We start from the raw sequence: 18,796 nt of genomic DNA, 5'->3' as shown, positions 1-18,796 counted from the left end.
AGCGGCTCACAGTTTATCTCCCCTCGCACTAAAGACTGTTCACGTTACAGAGCTCTACTCACGCTTTGGCTACAGTGAAGGCGTAACGTATGCGGACCGTTAGCGGAGCGTATGTGCCGTGGAATGTATCTTTTAACCAATCCCACACCCCCCCCTTTTATTTCCTTCCAGCTAGAATATAAACTGCAGCTTCCAGCATGAAGCGTATCCCACAATCCACTGCAACATGAGGTCACACAGGTCGGACGCCGCATGTGCTCTAGAGACCTGTCAACAAATGTGAGTAGATATTTAAATGTATTTTTAACGTTGTTGCTTTTGCTGTGTTGATTTGCGAGCTGCAGTCAGGAGAAAGATGCTTTTATTGTTTTAATTTGGAGGTTTTCTTCTCACCCAAGAGTGAGGGAGCGCTACATGTAAAGGTAAATGTCGGACAAAAACAAGCTGTGTAAAAAAAGTATTAAGGTAGTAAATATTAACAGGTAAATGTACTTAAAGTATCAAAGTAATATGTGACACAGAGGCCACTTGGGGAGATAGCTGCTGCTGTACCAGTTGCTGATCTTTATCTCATTAGATGGTCAGTTAGCTCCATCTAGTGGACAGATAGTAGAACTCCATCATCTGATGGGGGACTTCTCTGACCCTGACTGGGTGTGTGGACAGGTTGGACTGGTTCTGACGTCTCTCTGACTCTGAAGTTATGAACTGTGATGGCGTCTTCAGATCAAATGCACATGGACACCAGGAATTCATACGTTGTAGAATTATTTTTTTAACAATGTTAAGTAGTAACATGGTTGTAGAAGAAGAAAAGACATCCCTTTATATATCCCACAAGGGGATTCACGTGTTTCACTCTGCTTGGTACAGTTAATACACACTTGACAGTGAGGTATTGGTACTTTTACATGTTTTGTGTTTTTTTTCCAAAAACTTAGTTCGTCAGTCTGCACAACCTGAAGAAGTTTTTAAGGGTCGGCTGTTAAAAATCAGAGGAGTGATTCAGAGTATCATCTGGTCGCTGAGCTGCACGGCAGGTGGACCCTGAGTTATGGCTGCCAGGGTTTGTCTTGGTCTTAAAGAGCTGAGTAGGAATAATATGTTTCTGTCTATCATCTTCATATGTTCAAATTTATCTGCCTGTGATGAAGAGTGTTAATGTTCAGCCTTTTCTCACTAATTGTAATGTTGCACTTTGGATGTGTGTGTGTGTGTGTGTGTGTGTGTGTGTGTGTGTGTGTGTGTGTGTGTGTGTGTGTGTGTGTGTGTGTGTGTGTGTGTGTGTGTGTGTGTGTGTAGGTGTGTCCTGTAACTGGTGCTCAGATGTCTTGATAAGGGACATTAAAATTCAAAGTCTCTCTCTGGTACTTCACTCCATCTTGTGTTGTGACGCAGATGTTTCCTCCAGGTTAAACTTTTGGTAAGTCAAACTTTTCAGCTGATTTCTGATCTGATAGTTTCATCGAATTGTAAAATGCGTTGAAGAGTTAAGTTTGGTTAGAGTTAGGGTTAGGGGTGTTAAAGTTAGGGTTAGGGGTGTTAAAGTTAGGGTTAACCCTTCCAGTTAGCTGTTAGCCATCGTGTTTAGGATCACCAGCTTTCCAACAACAGGAAGTAACCATGCTAACAATTATGGAGGTGATTCAAATTAAATATTTGAGAAATCAAATGTAGCTCTGCTGACAAAGTGAGACAGGACTGAAGGTTATCTGTTAGTGTGAGGACAATTAATGACGCATTAATTTTTTGCTGACACTCACTTATTATTCATATTTGAAACACACAGTTCATGAAAGAATCTGAAGTCTCTAATGTTTATTCTGTACTGCAGTAAAAGTACTAATACACGCTATCAAAGTACTGCGTTAGCATAAGTTCTGCTTTGAAGATGTTACAGGTTGGCTGAATGACCAACCTGCTGATTATTATCTTGGTTAACCAATGAATTAATCGGTCTGTTAAAAGCCAGATTCCTTTAGCTAGTTTTGTGTTTCCTGTCATTTTAAAGAAGAACAGCTGGGAGCCCGGATAGCTCAGTTGGTAGATCAGGCCCACATATATAGAGGTTTACTCCTCGATGCAGCGGGCCGAGGGTTCAACTCTGACCTGCGGCCCTTTGCTACATGTCATTCCCCCCCTCTCTTCCCTTTCATGTCTTCTGCTGGCAATAAGGAATCCTGATGCTATAACACAACTTGTGCACTTATGATTAGCTCCTACTTATATAATGTTAGCTTTTATTCATGTATAAATATCATATAGATTTATATATTTCAGTACTTAACTTTTATCTAACATGTCCAGCTCATTATATATTATTATCTTATGTTATTTGATAGTGTATGTGATTCTAGATAAACTTACATTTATTTTATTATTATTAGACTTATTTATATTTATTTAATTGTTCCAGTACTGTCCAACATGTATATTATCACTTTTAGCACACTCTTAGGCTGTCAGAAAGTAATCTCGTTGTGCTACACAATGACAATAAAGTGTTTGAACTTTGAACTTCAGCTGTCCTGTCAAAATAAAGGCCTACAATGCCCAAAAAATAATCTTTAAAAACAGAAAAGAAGAAACGCTGCAGATGGTCACCTTTGAAGAAGCAGGAACTATCACGTGAAAAATGTTCATTAGAATCACAAAAGAATCAAAGAAGTTAAATGAAGCAGTGTTTTATGAGTTTAAGAGGTCCATGGAGTTCAACATTCTGCAGTAAAATCCTCTTTTATGAGATTACATAAAACTTTATTGATCTGCAGAGAGCCAAGGTAACTCATTGCTGCACCACAAATACTTAAATAGGAAGTAAAGAAATGCATAAAAGAGTCCAAAATAAACACATTAGAAGAATATTTTACCATCTACAATAATACACCAGACGTTAACACGTTAACATAATAATACTTACTTACTTAGTTTGTATTCATATAGTTATATTATAGAAAGATAATATGGTATATCATGTAATAAAACAGCACAATATGATAGTATATGGCATTTTATAGGCCTACAGTAACAGAGGTAAATCTCTCCCAGCAGGTATGAGTCAGTGTGAGGACAGAGAGGAGGGAGCCCCTCCCTCTAAAACCACTTTGCTTATAAACTCCCGAGGCTACATTAACGGAGAGGGCAGTCGTGTTTCTGAATGCTGTTGAACATCATCGTCGCCCTGACCTCTGCCTCCTCCTCCTCCTATCCGTCTCCACCTGTCCTCCATTCTTGTGCTCACACTAATGAAGCAGAAATGGCTTTTAAAGAATTTAAATTAAATTTAAATAAATTAAATTAAAATTAATAAAAAAGATTTATTAATGCGAGCTGCAGCTCAGCTACATACATGGATGTGAATAGTACAATACGAGATCGTATTCTGAACGAGCTGCCATTATGGTCAGTTTTGAAATTCAGGGGGAAGCCAGACCCACGTGATGCGTTCGTCCAATCAGCTGCCGGTCAAGGTCTCTGGTCCCTCCCCTTTCCACTTCGTAGTCGAGATGGCGCCCGTTTAGTGGGAGTAGGGTCCATCGTTCCTCACTGAACTTTTTGACCGTTTTTAGGGGGTCATCCTGGTACTTTCAGTGCTCTGACTTTTAGCATTATCTCTCCACTATCTACTTAAAACTAAGTGTTAGGAGTGTGACAGTAGGCGCTTTGAGACACAGCCCAGGTGGGCTAAAATGTGTTGTGAACCTTAATTAATATGCAGGCCGGATATAAATCTGTGAGGGACCGGGTTTGGCCCTCGGGCCTTATGTTTGACACGTGGTTTAAAGCTTTTGGAATAAAAACATGATTTTCAAATGATTTCAAATTTTTTTTATTTAGTTTTAATACAAAGTCTGTTTCAGAAACACGGATGTGAAAACAATCTAACGTATTAAAACACACTTCATACAGAAATATTAAAAAACGTTTTAACTGCATTACCTATCAACTGTTGTAGTTTCTTTGCGAGACACAAACGCTGCGTTCACAGGTCGTAGGTAACACGGAAACCTAAAATAAGAACAGGAAAAATTCAGCTTACGAGCATGAATTCTGTCACAGTTTATCTCGGGATATTTTTTCATTATCGTCTATAAAATTATAGAACTGTTTAGTTATATTGTAGAAAAATGGCAGTCTATCTTCGCTCTGCTCCGAAGCAGTGACGCATTCTCGTGAGCGGAGCCGTAGGAAACGTATTTCGTACGATATCCTAGAAATTAATGGACGTCGGTAGTTGAGTTTAGCCAACAAGAAGTGAGCGTCACGCTGCGACAACCGCAACGTATTCTCATGAACGTGTCCGTATGGTATCAAACGAGAATGGACGCACACCAAAACGTACAATATCCTACGAAATTAGGAGCCAGAGGGCTGGTCATGTGACCCCTGGCTGGTCTGCTCTAAGATCAGGACTGGACTTCAGTTACCAAACCTGACCTCCTGTCACTGCCCGATGTGAGTCGCGTATGCGTCACTTTGCGACAAGTAGCCTACAAGATGCCGACGGCTTTTTGAGCTAACGTTAGCAATCAAACAATTGTAGATAGGTAAAACCTTTTTGAAATGACTGCTAGCTACAAGTTAGCAATCAAACACAACAAAGGCTGTCACGTGAATGGTGTTTGGAGCAAGCAATCAAACAGTCTTTCTCCTTAACTTCTCCAGGACATGAACACCTGTTTCCTGGGTGAAAGTCTTGTGTTTTTTTTCCTTAACTTCTTCAGGACATGAACATCTGTTTCCTGGGTGAAAGTCTTGTGTTTTCTCCTTAACTTCTTCCAGGACATGAACACCTGTTTCCTGGGTGAAAGTCTTGTGTTTTCTCCTTAACTTCTTCCAGGACATGAACACCTGTTTCCTGGGTGAAAGTTTTGTGTTTTCTCCTTAACTTCTTCCAGGACATGAACACCTGTTTCCTGGGTGAAAGTCTTGTGTTTTCTCCTTAACTTCTTCCAGGACATGAACACCTGTTTCCTGGGTGAAAGTCAATGTGCTGCTGTAGGGTTGGGTACCGAAACTCTGTGCCAATAGGGAACCGGTGCCGACGTAAACGGTAGTAACGAGACCGAATAAGAACGAAAATTTCGGTGCCTCATTTCGGTGCTTGACTTTACACTACACCTGACAGCATGTAACGTTAGCCTACCTTTAGCTAGCAGCTGGATTAAACACCGGTAAAATGCTGACAGCTAACGTTAAACAGTGTAAAGTGTGACTGTATTTCACTGTGGAGGACTTCAACCGCGGGATGTAACAGTCTGCTCTGCAGCGCAGCAGCAGCTGCCGTTGTCGCAATTCATAGATATACAGTAGTAGTACTAGTAGTACTATGTTTATATGGTCGGAATGAAACAACACAGACGGTGCGTTCACTTGCAGCTGCAGTTGTCGGAATTAAACAACACAGACGGTGCGTTCACTTGCAGCTGCCGTTGTCGGAATTAAACAACACAGACGGTGCATTCACTTAAAACGGGTAGCCTCGTGGTGCATTCACAGTAATTGTAAAATACCCTTTTCCCATCTGGGGTTCAACAGCAATTTACTGGTGAAATAACTTATTGTTATTGTTATAGTTATTACATTATTATTAAATCTTTAATTTTGACCATGTCCTTAGCAATAAACAAGTCACTGACTGTTGTTTACTACCCTTATTTTTTTTCTTATTTTTTTTTTTACTTTATTGAAAAGTACCGATTCAGGCACCGTTTAGGCACCAGAACCGTTTTAAAAGTATCGATTTAGCACCGGAACCGAAAAAAAAAAAGAAAACGATACCCAACCCTATGCTGCTGACAGCAATAAATACGTGGAATATATTACCAATTACAGTGCTTCACCTTTTACAGCTATATGTACGAATGCTTCATGAGAACAGGCTGGAAGCAGCGATGCTACTTTCAAAATCACGCAAACTTTATTCAACATTACCAACGCTGCCTTTATTGTGAAAAACTAACTGAAGTAAGACACCACAGCTGAACAGGGTCAACATTGAACTGACAGACATCAGCTGATTACTTACATTAAGACAATTCTTTTTTTTTTGTATTACAAGTTTTCAGAAATTTGTTATTTTAAAATATGCAAATGAGGAATTATCTAATGCTAACTTTCTGTGAATTCAGGAGAGAAATTGACAGACACAAAATGAGACAAAATGTAGTAAAAAATAAATGTTTTTGCTTTAGACATGGAAGATAAATAGCTTCAAAATCTAGAAACTGACCAGTGCATGAAAAACATGTTTAGAAGTACAAGTACAAACTCTTACACAAAAGTATCAGTATCCAAACATAGTCCTGCTGGAAGTGTCACAGAGAGGTTTTTTTGCTGCTTTGCTTTTGTCAGATGTAACGTTGATAAATATAGCGTTAAAGCAACGGTGTCAAACTCAACGCCACGAAGAGCCCGACGTGGCATCATGACTTCACGTGAACATACACGCCCACTTTCTTAAGCCAAGTGGCGTGTTATCGCGAGTCACACGCGTGTAAAAACAAAAAGGTTGGGTTTAGGAAAAGAACATTGGGGAAGGCTTTAGTAAAAAAAAACGAGTGACAAACGCCACACGTGGGAGGTGAACCCAGTTCTCCCGTGTGAACGTCCAGTGTTGTACCCGTCCGCCACACCAACCAAACTCCTTACGTGGACTTCCGTCCTTTCATACTAATCGCTATGGCTACGCAATAGCAAGACAATGTAGGCCAAACTGCGTGGAAAAACACGCCAAAAAGCGAGTATGCGTCTTGATAACACGCAATAATGCCATACGAATTGGCGTGTCATTCATACGCCATTTTCAGGAGATCAGTCCGGTCTCCTGGGTGAAAGTCCCGTGTTGTTTGACCCATCCTCCGCCCCCCCGACCAACCTCCCTACGCATATTTTCGCCGTTTCATACTACTCGCTACGGTGTCAATTCACACGCAATCGCAAGGTAATGTAAGTCAATGGAGGCCAAACGGTATTGATAAACACGCTAAAAAAGTTCCGTAGCCATCGTAGAAAAAAAAGCCACAAAAATGTTGGAAAAAGCGGCAAGAAAAGGTGGGAAAAAAGCAACAAACTTTTCTATAAAAGTGACAAAAACTTTGATAAAAAGCGTAAAAAACATTTAAAAGAAGGCGCCTAAAGGCAGAGGTAGAGTAGCCAAAAATTGTACTCAAGTAAAAGTACTGTTACTTCAGATAATAGAGAATAATATGACTCAAGTAAAAGTAACAAGTAGTCATCCAAATAATTACTTGAGTAATAGTAAAAAAGTACTTGGTGAAAAAATTACTCAAGTACTGAGTAACTGTTGAGTAGTCCTAACGTCTGATTTATTTTTTAACACAAGCATTTAATCAGATGGACAAAAATACAAAATAATCATCTTTAGGCAAATTATAGTTCATCCAATCAATAAAATAAATTAAAATTAATTAGTTAATTACAAAATAGCTTAAATTAAAATAATCCAGGTAAATTCAAGTGCTTAAAAAATAAAATCAATAAAATAATAATACGTAAAAAATAAATAAGCACAAGTAACACAAATTTCCAAACCTTTATACTTTATACTTTTTTACAAGGCTCTACGGCAGAACTAGAACAAGGTAATGGAGCTGCTGTTTGGCTCTTTTACTAAGGTAACCATGCTTTCATTAAGAGGCCAGAGGCCTGGACTAGAAAGCAAGATTTGGTGTTAACGAGCTAACTTCAGGTTCAACCCAGGGTTTTCTGTATCACCAAGGTGGATCACTTTACCGGGTTCAATCGCCGTGGTAACTCATGCTGGACGCCTAACCTGGCCGGGAGCAGGTTATGTTGGCGATCAGAGATCAACCGGTGTAAAGCACCGCACCACCTACTGACCAATCAATAGGCCTACTCGATTGATAACGGCGTCACCGTTCTTAGAAGATCAGGCGGAGCTCGGTGGAGAAAAAAAAGAGAGAGAGAGAGAGAGAGAGAGAGAGAGACGGGGGAAGAGTGCACTCGCAAAGTTAAAGCATTTAGACACCGACAACACCGTAAACATTCCCTGATGGGTATATTTATGAAATATATAGATTTGAATGGGAGGGAATTACATATCGGCTATTTCTCTGCTTCTTGAGCCAATGCGCACAGCGGTTTGAATTATGTTTTTATATTTTTTATTTGCTCTCACGATCGCTTCCACTGGCAGGATTGCAACTGAAATAATAGGCTAATTACGGCAGTTTATGGAAAGCACAAGTGTAATTATGGTCAGATCTTGGTCCTGACTGATGGGGAAGTGGTGTTGATAAGTGCTGATTTACGCATTAGCTCGGTGAGAGAGAGAGAGAGAGAGAGAGAGGTGCGCTCAAACAAAAAACATTTAGAGACAGACAACCCCGTTAACATTCCGTGATGGATATATTTATGAAATATATAGCCTACATGTCGGCTATTTCTTGGCTTCTTGAGCCGTGTGTCGCCAATGCGCACAGCGGTTTGAATTATGTTTTTTATATATTTTCTATTTGCTCTCACGATCACTTCCACTGCCAGGGTTGCAACTGCAAATAGGCTAAAGCAACGACAGGTTATGGAAAGGACAAGTGTAATTATGGTCAGATCTTGGTCCTGACTGATGGGAAGTGATAGGCCAACTGATACGTGTTGTGATTTACGCATCTACAGTGTCGCCTATTTTTTTTTTTTGCCAGCTTTCCTCCTGTTGTAGGAAGCAGCGACTGTATTGCGTTTTGTCTGTAAAACCATGTCTGTGTTCTTCATATTTATGTAGAATTATAGTTTGCTCTTCTTATGTAAAATATGTGGCTATTGGTCATGTTGTGCAAACATCACCTCTTTTATGTGAACGTGCGCGCCGCTGGATTGGGAAACCCTGGGTTGATTGAACTAGTTGATAACCACACACAGGGACCGCGGTGGTTAGGTTAGGTGAAGCCTGGTAACTGAAAGAGATCCAGGGCATGTTGATCTGGATTGGTAGATTCTGACATTTTTGTTTTGCTACGACTGTAAAGCTGACCCAAAGCTGACCCGTCCGTTCTCATAATACATCCATGGTCCGGTCCCGCCGCTGAGATTGAGTACGGTCATGTGACGAGACTGCACCACTACGTTTGATTGGTGAAACACAGTCACATGGTAGAGCCTTTAGCGGAAGTCTCTCTCTCTGTCAAAATAAAACATTAAAATGAGGCGTACGCGGGACGATAAAAACAATGACGCGTAGAATACCAAAGAGGTAAAAAGCAAGTAACGAGCATATTGTAGCCTAATGTAGCGGAGTAAGAGTACAGTTTCTTCTTCACAAATCTACTCAAGTAAAAGTAAAAAGTATAATGATTTAAAACTACTCCTAGAAGTATAATTTTTTTCCAAAACCTACTCAAGTAAATGTAACCTAAAGGATCGAAAATAAAACGCCAAAATCGGCAGAAATAAATTGTCAAAACGTTGGAAAAAGGCTTTGTCAAAACTAGGTGGGCCAAAACTGATTCTGAACCTAAATTGATATGACACGTGTGCTTTAAAGTTAAGAACAAAGGTCTGACCGAGCTGAAGCATTGACATATATATTAATGGACCAATAGACCCCGTTGCTCTGGACGGAGACCAGTGAAGGCTATTAGAAGCACTTTTCCGGTGATCTCTTCCTTTACTGCGCAGCCTCCAACTGACAGAGACAACGTAAATGTGACGTGAGCAACGTGTCTGAAAGTGTGAAGTCTTCTGGTAGCTGTGCCGAGAGAAATCTCAATCTTTCCCAATCTTACAGAGACGGAGAGCGTAGGTATATGTAAGGAGATAACATAAGCACAGGATAATTATTGCTAACTAACATGCTAGCTAACATTCGTAATTAAACCTAAACAGCTAATGTAAGTCGAAACTGCCTGCGAGCTTCTCCTGTACTATACGGTAATTCCTCTACTGTGCGACAGTAAGTCCCTTGGTTATGACACAATCGTTAGCGTATTTTTACAAAAGCGTCTGCTATGGAGCCATAACGTGAGGTACAAGGTAATGGAGCCTTTTATACATTGTCGTGTTTCTTTAGAAATAAACAACGGACAAATAGAGTCTTTAAACGCTTCAGATGTAAAGTTATTCGCAGTCAAGTGACGTAAAAACAAAATGGCGGTCAGTGGAATGCTAACAAGAGGTGATACCTTTGTAGCAACAAAATGGCGCCATCAAAGGTTCGCGTTCTGAAGCGAAGCTTACCCCCTTGAGCTGAAGCCTGATTGGCTGCGTTCAGGCTCGGCTCTGTAAAAGACATGAACAGACCGAAGGCGTGTTTCTGTTGGTCATGGGGGGACTGAAGTTACAACGCTGTCGGTCTGCAAGGAAAGAAATTAAGAAAATAAAGCTTTGATATAAACTTTTTTTTGATATAAACTTTTTTATTTTTTCAGACTCAGATTTTGACAATTCGAACGTCAACAATAAGTGACCTCGCCCAAGATCTCTTAGAGACCCTTTAAATAATCCTGATCTCAATATTGACCAAAAATAATCGCGTTTAAGGTTTTTATTCCAGAATTGAGCAGCGCTGTCTCGTCTTAAACACAAATCCAAATGTCCCGTCTGTCGTGACGTTCTGCGATCCAGTCTGAGCGGCCAATCAGAAGCTGGTCTCGTTCATGTGCGGTCTGGGGCTGGTGGGCGGGCCGGCGGCATCGGCGGCGGGGCCGTCCGTGGTCACCGGGGACGCCGGTGTGTCGGTGGGAGACAGGCCAAGAAGGAGCTGGTTGAGCCGTCACTGCAGCAACGTTAGCATGTAGGCTAACTCCACAATGTGTATTCATGACTCAACCATCTCCTTCTTGTTGGTTATTGGCTGGAACACTGTTTGTTATGGTTCGGGGGGCTGGTGGGCACGGTTTGTTTTTTGTTGTTTGTGGAGCCTGGGCTACAGAGACCGCGTTTTTTACAGTGTGTTCAGGGGACAAGCAGCTAGCAGATAGTGAGGAGATGTTTTTTACAGTGTGTTCAGGGGACAAGCAGCTAGCAGATAGTGAGGAGATGTTTTTTTTTACGGTGTGTTCAGGGGACAGCCAGCTAGCAGATAGTGAGAAGATGTTTGCTGTATTTGACAAAAAATGTTGTAGCCTAAAAAATGCACATCACTTAGAGCACCTTTAAGAAGTCAAATGTAGTTCTGCTGACAAAGTGAGACAGGACTGGAGGATGTCTGTATTACTGTATTATAGCATATATTTATATTCTATCTTTTTTATATAATGTAGGCTACTAAATTATATCTGATACTGCACTGTGCAGCATATACTGATATATTGTATTAACATACGTTCTCAGGGCAGTAAAATGTTCCCTGTGTAATTTAATATTTGATATGATCAGATTATTCTGATGCGTTCATTTGAACACTGTGGAACAGAATGCAGCTTCTCTCTCTCGCCCTCCCTTCCTCTCTCTCTCACAGGTGTACTTCCTGTTCTTTGTGTAGCAGCAGTTTTTTACTTTCACTTTGTCTTGTTGTGACGCAGATGTTTGCTCCACGTTAAACATCTGGTAAGTAACACTTTTCAGCTGATTTTTTTTTATCTTTCATTAAACTGTAAAAATGTGTTTAGTTGGGGAAGAGTTTAGTTTGGTTAGTGTTAACTGTAACAGTTATCAACTCGTAATCCTAACAGCCACCTTGTTCAGGATCACCAGCTGCTCTAACAACAGGAGCTAACCAATGCTAAACATGCTAACCATAATGGAGCTGTTTCCAAATCAATATTTGAGAAATCAAATGTAGCTCTGCTGACAAAGTGAGACAGGACTGGAGGTGATCTGTTAGTGTGAGGACAATAAATGTCTCATCAAACATTACTGAAACTCACTTATTATTCATATTTCAAACACACAACTCATGAAAGAGTCTGAAGTCTCTAATGTTTATTCTGTACTGCAGTAAAAGTACTAATACACACTGTCAAAGCCTACTGCTTTAGTACAAGTTAAAGTTCTACTTTGAAGATATTACTGAGTTCAAAGTACACAAGTATTATCAGCTAAATGTATTTAGCGTATCAAAGTAAAAGTACAGAACTATTATCAGCTAAAGTCATTAGTTCCACTTCCCCTCAGTCCTAGATATGATGTAACAGCCTATTCTTTTTACAGTCACTGGTAACAGGATACATCTCAAGGAGCCACTTGGAGAGGGAGCAGCAGAGAGTTGATGTTGCTGATCTTTATCTCATTAGATGGTTAGTTAGCTCCATCTAGTGGACAGATAGTAGAACTCCATCATCTGATGTGTGACGGCTTAAATCATCAGTGAAAAACGAAGGATGTGTCAGAACTTATCAGATAACTTAGATCCATCTGGGCATCATGTATTATATTCAACCCACAGCCATCTTCCAACTACTGAGACAGACTTGGTCTGTGTGTTCCTGAAGGAAAGAGCAGCTGATTCTCTGTTTTCTACAGTATCTGTGACATGTTAGAGAGGAATGAGAGACTCATGTGTCCTGTGATGAAAAGCTTGTTATAGTGACAGAGGTCATGTCTCCCAGCAGGTGAGGACTCTGCTATGAGTCAGTGTAAGGACAGAGAGGAGGGAGCCCCTCCCTCTAAAACCACTCTGTGTGGGGACCATGACAGCCAGACCAAAGCTCAGAGGTGAGATGATGATGGACTCTTCTCCATGTTAGAGCTCAGCACTCACATCACTCCACCATCATGATTCACATTGAAAATATATGTATATGAATTTTCAACTACTAACTTTATTAGTCAGAAAAGAGCCAACGACTCATTATATACTGAGATGAGACAGCACCTTTCATCAGATTACATTGTGGTGAATAGTTACTGATCCACTATCTTTGTTTGTATCAGGATGCAGCAGCAGAAACCTGAACCCAGCTGTGTGTCCATGAAGAGTGACTGGTCTATGGATCGTCCTATTACCTTTAAAGATGGACAAGCTGTTGATGAAAGGTAAGAATATATAACTGAACTTTATTATTATCTGACTCTCTCAGAGCTACATAGTCGAGGTTCAGCGATGCCACAAAATGTGGTTTTAATCTGATGCCCAGTGATACCAGGACCAGAACCACCAGACAGATTAGTTTTTCAGAATTTATTGCAACAACAAAAAAAATTAAAAGATCATAATAAATCTTTGTGTTTATCAAGTCCAAGTGAAATCACAAGTCATTGTTGTTAATTTTTTGATTTTGTGAAGTTGAGTCTAAAGTCATCAGACTCATGTTGAGTCAAAGTGACGTGAGCTTCTGCTTCAGAGTGCAGCACTAAGAAAAGTTCACATGTTCACAGCATGATCTACTCTGAGACAGATCATTCATACACATAGTGTCAGCAGTGACATCACAGTGTACACCTACTTTATGAATAAATAAACAAAATTAGCTTCTTACTTTATTAGTCAACAAAGAGCCAATGACCGAGATGAAAATACATGTATATGAATTTTCAACTACTAACTTTATTAGTTAGAAAAGAGCCAACAACTCATTATCAACTGAGATGAGACTCCACCTTTCATCAGATTACATTTTGGTGAATAGCTACTCCTCCACTGTGATACCAGGACCAGAACCACCAGACATATATTAATGAGTTTAGGAAGTCATTGTTATAATAGCATAATAAATGCATATTCCCTCTCAAACCCACTTTGACCTAATGCACACATATTATTGGCAAACGTACCAATAGTGCACCTGTCATGTCTCTTCTTCTGGGTCCTGGTCCTGCTTCATCGGTGCTGCTCTCGCTGACAGTGCTAACCTTGGCCTTTCCTCTAAGGAGCATGTCAGTTAGTCAGTTTAGCGCATTTTGCTGCATTCCTGCTCCAACAGTTTCTTTTTAATCTCAACTTCTCCGCGCCACCCCTTTCTCTTCTTTCCACCATAACTTTTTGTTTTTGTTTTGACATTTTCAGTTTTCTCTGTGTAACCAACACGGCCGAGGGTCAGGCTGAGCCAATCAGATTTAACAAAAAGCTGAGCAGTCCAAGTTGGGAGGGACGGGCTGTTCGGCCGCTTGCATCCCCCTCTAAATTGACAGGGATCTCTCCCATGTAGTTAAAATAGGGGGGGTCATAAATCCAAAACTATTTTGTTTTTAATGAAAGAAAAAGAAAAATCAATACAAATGTATAAACATCTATACAAATGTATACACATGTAATAACAACATAACACGTCACACATGATATTTACCACCCTTATGAAAAAGGTATAATGTGCAATTTTAGTTCGGACCATCCCATAAAACGTTTTCAAACAATCAACTGAAAGTGAAAGTACCATACATTGTTAGTTTTGAGGGCTATTCTTATTTCTTCTTTTCTTCACAAACAAACAACAGTTATAATGCAAATCAAGGCCAAATCACGTGTTTTGACTCCATAAATGGGTTAGACAGACTGTTAATTATACTTATTAATATTACCAGTCTATGGTTAGACCCTATAGTGTTCACAGCCTAGACTAGCAGCTAGCTTCTACACACCTAAGTAGCCCGTATGAGCTAATTAGATGTAGTAGGTGAATTAATTTACTTTTTTTCTTGGGCCTATTTGCGCAGCAGGGTCCACCAAACATAATAAACTCCCCTTCAGAAAATAGCTTACTGTTACTGATTTTGTGATTTATAACAAAGCTGGTCTTGACTGCTGCATCCCTGGATGACTTGTTGCTTTTGCAGCTGAACTAGCAAACCTTCAGATGTCCATGCCCGCTCTGCATCAGTCAATCCTTTAACGCAGCGATTTGTTCTCCGCAATCTAAGCACACGGTTTTACTTTTGACTTCAGTAAATAAATACTTAGAAGTCCATGATTGGTTAAAAACTCGGGTCTCTGTCTGTATTGACCTTTCTTTCTTTCCCATAAGCTGACATTTTTGAGGGATAACATTTCATTCACGTCCATGTTAACATCTCCCACTCAGTTCGTGGCTTGCCTACACAGGGGTCCGACCGTTCTCATCCATGGTCCTTGTTCGACACATTGCAGTTCTTCTTCTACTTCTATTTAATTGCTGCTTGCAACCAGAGAAAAAGAAGCTGCCTACGTTTGCACAAAAAAAATAATGCCCAGGTCTGGTGTAGCGATTTGTTTTCTTCCTTTCGGTTTTCATTATGGAAAGTTTTTTTTTACTCATAATGGATAGGATTTGTAATGTAGCCCAAATTGGCGTACGCCGGAAAAAAGTCAGATTTATAAAACCGTGTGTATGCACACCTGTAAGCAATGTTCCCTTTATAAATGTAGTGTATCAGCCGTGGATCAGCCTCTTATCCCGCCCTGTACACACCCATTTTTAACCATAAATAGTCAATGTAAAGCAGCTTGTGAATGCTGATCAGTATGTTAATGACCCTGGCAGTTGTTCTTTCGTTACACTGAAACAAGCCGAATCATGACGACTGGCGGAGAAAACAAACAAATAAAAAAAATCCTCTCAGACGTTCGGGAATTGCTGCCAATTGAATTATAATTTCGGCCTGTTGTCGCATAGCGTATGGAAACCGGATCTATAGACTACCTTTATTAATAAAATCTTCCAAATCAGCAAGCATTACGGTACTCGGGGACAGCTTCGATATACCAGATGTATATAATAAGATTTAACAGAACTATATATTATATCCAAACAAGCCTTAGTGATGAAGTTGAAGATTATATATAATATTTATTTTAAAAAAACTTAGCTGTCAGCCATTTCCCTCTGGAAACAGCCGGTTTCACCCAGAGTGGAGAGGACCTATTTGGACCGGGATGGCACGGTTCCGGAGCGTTGCCCTCTCTACTGGACCCAATTCAGTACATAGATCCAAGAGCGCAGCTATAGGCTATTACTATTACAGCTACAGTATATTAGGGAATTTAAATCGGCATATGAGCCAGTCATCGTCATGGTCCCTAAAGACTCTTTCTCTCCTGATTCTTCCATTCCAGTCCTCCTGCAGGGCCAGCAGTGCCATCATGCAGCATTACGCACGGGTTCACCACAGTATTTATATGTTTAGTCTACAACAATTTGTGATTGTTAACACCTTGCTAAAATCACAGCAACAACTAGTGGTATCCCCCACCCCGAGATACAATTTGAAATCGAAATGTAATAAGCAAACACACTTTTCTTCATGCAGGTTTTGTTATGAACAGTATTAAATTTTAGACCGATAACAAGGACATAGAGCGTGACATTTGATGATATATGCACAGTTTTAAAGACAGATATTTAGTTATTTACACTGTGTTGTGCAGTAGGGTATTTGATGCTATCCTGTATTCCATGCAGTCGGGCCATCTCCTCCTCCTTCGCTCCGTAGCGGACAATGTGATGGCGAGACAGCGCTGATTAAATATTAAGAATGAGTTTTTATTTAAGATTTGAATTTGAGGTGTTTATGGAACAATTATCACTCAGTACAAGCGCAAATAACACTGCTGGATTTAATCTTCATATGGTGTGAAGAAATGTGCGTGAGGCATTATTTTTTAATACTTAAACATATTAAGAGTAGCCTAATCGTTATTCCCACATGCACTTTCTGCAGTTTGAAAATGTTTCCAAAATGTGCGTACGCATGGGTCAGAGTTTGCGTGGAGGACCGCACATTCTCCCGTCAAGTTTGTTTTTTATAAATCACTACCTTTGCGTGGGAAGTGGCGTACGCACGTTTTCAGCCCCGTTTTGTGCGTACGCCACGTTTATAAATGAGACCCCTGGTACTTAGAGTCCACATTATCCCTTATTGTCTCTTTGCACTTAGTCTCAAATTGCCAGACCTATGTCCACAGCACTGTGGATTAAGGTCTGGCTACACCACATATACATAGGATAGGAGGTTTAGTAGTTTGCTTTTCTTTAAACCAATCACAATGGTCTTGGGCGGCACTATACTCCAGACACAGCGACGGTGGCTCGGCTAAATAGTCTCAGGAAGTAACTTGTTTTAGTGGAACATTTGCACCCTGCAAAAGAAAACTCCACATACAATATTGAATAAAGTTAACTGTTGACACAATACAGTAACATGAGCTATTTACAGTAAATTATCTTGATACATGATTAAAAGTACCAGTGTATCTCTGTGTGTACTCTGTCCACAGCAATCCCACCAATCAGTCCCAAAACGTTGCAGTTAGTGAGGAAATGTCATTCTTTATAATTTAATCTTTATAATCATTCCACAAAAGAACTAAGGAAGAACCCGAACCCTTCACACTAAATATATATGTATATTATATTCAACTGCTAACTTTATTAGTCAGAAAAGAGATAACAACTGAACCAAGGAGGACTGCCTTGTTGGACAATTTTTTTTTTTAACTTGCCATTTTCAGCTCGTAGCTTGTAATGTGTTATTTTTTCCTGTAGCAAAGGGATTTGGAGAATGGCAACACAGAGATCGGAAATTGAAGGGCATGCACCAGATGTCATGCAATTATCCTGGAAATATACTGCTATTGATCCAGACTACTTCGCACTGCTCATAGTTCTCCGGAGCGCATACCTGGATTTATTGTACTTCCAAAATCCAAAAACCCTGTGTTGTAGGCATTTGTCAATATGCTGAGTGTCACGATTTTAATTTTAAATTCACGAATTTATCCAAGTGAGCTTTCAATTTGGACTTTCTAAATCAGAAGCACGATCTACAAGTCCCCCAGTAGTTTTTTCCCTCTACACCCCAGCCTACTTTTGCAAGACCAAAGAAAAAAACAAGAGACACAGCTTAGCTTACCGGCTGGTGGCATACAGCCAAAGACACTAGGTAACATTTACCCATCAGAGTTGGAGATGACGGAGGCAAAACAGAACTGAAAAATTCTCCTTCTCCCCTGAAGTCAACGGTGTGGGAACATTTTACCTTCCCTGTGAGTGAGTTATGGAAATAAACAATGAAGGTAAAGCATGTCGGCTCCAAACAAATCCTCAAACTAATGGTGTATTCAATTGTATATTCAACTGTTGTTGCGAAGTACCCTTCTGCCATCTAGTGGCTCATATTGTGGCATTGCTGTCCCTGTTAAAAAAAGATTCTTCTCCTGATTTGGGAATCTGCGTACAAATCCTCAATGTCATCGATGCATTTGGTGATGTAGCCAATGACCGCGTCCATGTATGTGTCTAAAATAATGTTATGAAACTCATAACACTCCATTGTTTTACCTCAAGAGCCACAGTTGCCATTTTGTCATCATAAGGACTGTGCACAGATAATTAAATGTTCTTAAACTTGATGTTGTCTCTACAGAGTTCACCAGGAGAGCTCAGAGGGCCTCGGTGGTCAGTCTGACCTGCAGCCGCAAACAGACCTGGACTCCATATTTATGGTGTGTACATATTAAAACAAAGTTTTCATTATTAACTTCTGATTAATTGATGAATTACAATTCAGATCCCAATAGTCTCTATGCTGGTCTTTTCAAACCAGCAGACCTTCAGACTGAGAGATGAATCACATGCTGAGTTATTTAAACTAAATATTCACTTGGTCATTCTGTTCCAGCTGTTGGAGGAAAGTATCGTCACGTTTGTAAAGAACGAGCTGAAGAAGTTTCAGAAGGTTCTGAGTCCAGATTACCCAGAATGCTTAGAGAGTCAGAGGGAGGATGAAGATGTGTTGGACAGTGAGGATGAAGAGCAGAGGAGGAGCAGCAGAGAGGCATTTCTGAATATTACACATCACTTCCTGAAGAGAATGAAGCAGGAGGAGCTGGCTGATCATCTGAAGAGCAGTAAGAGGATTTTAACAGATTTATCATGAAGATCAGATTTAAAAATGGGACATTTAC

At 40.1% G+C, this 18,796-nt stretch overlaps 1 protein-coding gene across 3 annotated transcripts in view; it reads left to right on the top strand.

Moving 5' to 3' along the window:
* Positions 1-1,356: 1,356 nt before the first annotated feature.
* The window catches only part of LOC120570729 (protein NLRC3-like), a 36,380-nt gene continuing 18,940 nt past the window's right edge, over positions 1,357-18,796 (top strand). Inside the window, exons 1-6 of one of the 3 annotated variants that reach the window (XM_039819223.1) lie at positions 1,357-1,423; positions 11,438-11,526; positions 12,531-12,633; positions 12,853-12,954; positions 18,256-18,334; positions 18,511-18,739. In XM_039819223.1, coding sequence (XP_039675157.1) covers positions 12,545-12,633; positions 12,853-12,954; positions 18,256-18,334; positions 18,511-18,739 — 499 coding nt within the window. In that variant the 5' untranslated portion in view covers positions 1,357-1,423; positions 11,438-11,526; positions 12,531-12,544. Of the gene's footprint in view, positions 1,424-11,393; positions 11,527-12,527; positions 12,634-12,852; positions 12,955-18,255; positions 18,335-18,510; positions 18,740-18,796 lie in introns of those variants that run through there. The other 2 variants (XM_039819243.1, XM_039819232.1) reach the window with 2 other exon arrangements.

The sequence above is a fragment of the Perca fluviatilis genome, chromosome 2 (assembly GCF_010015445.1).
Source record: "Perca fluviatilis chromosome 2, GENO_Pfluv_1.0, whole genome shotgun sequence".
Lineage (NCBI taxonomy): Eukaryota > Metazoa > Chordata > Actinopteri > Perciformes > Percidae > Perca > Perca fluviatilis.
Note: the sequence above shows the minus strand (reverse complement) of the source record. Positions and strands in the feature narration are given on the sequence as shown.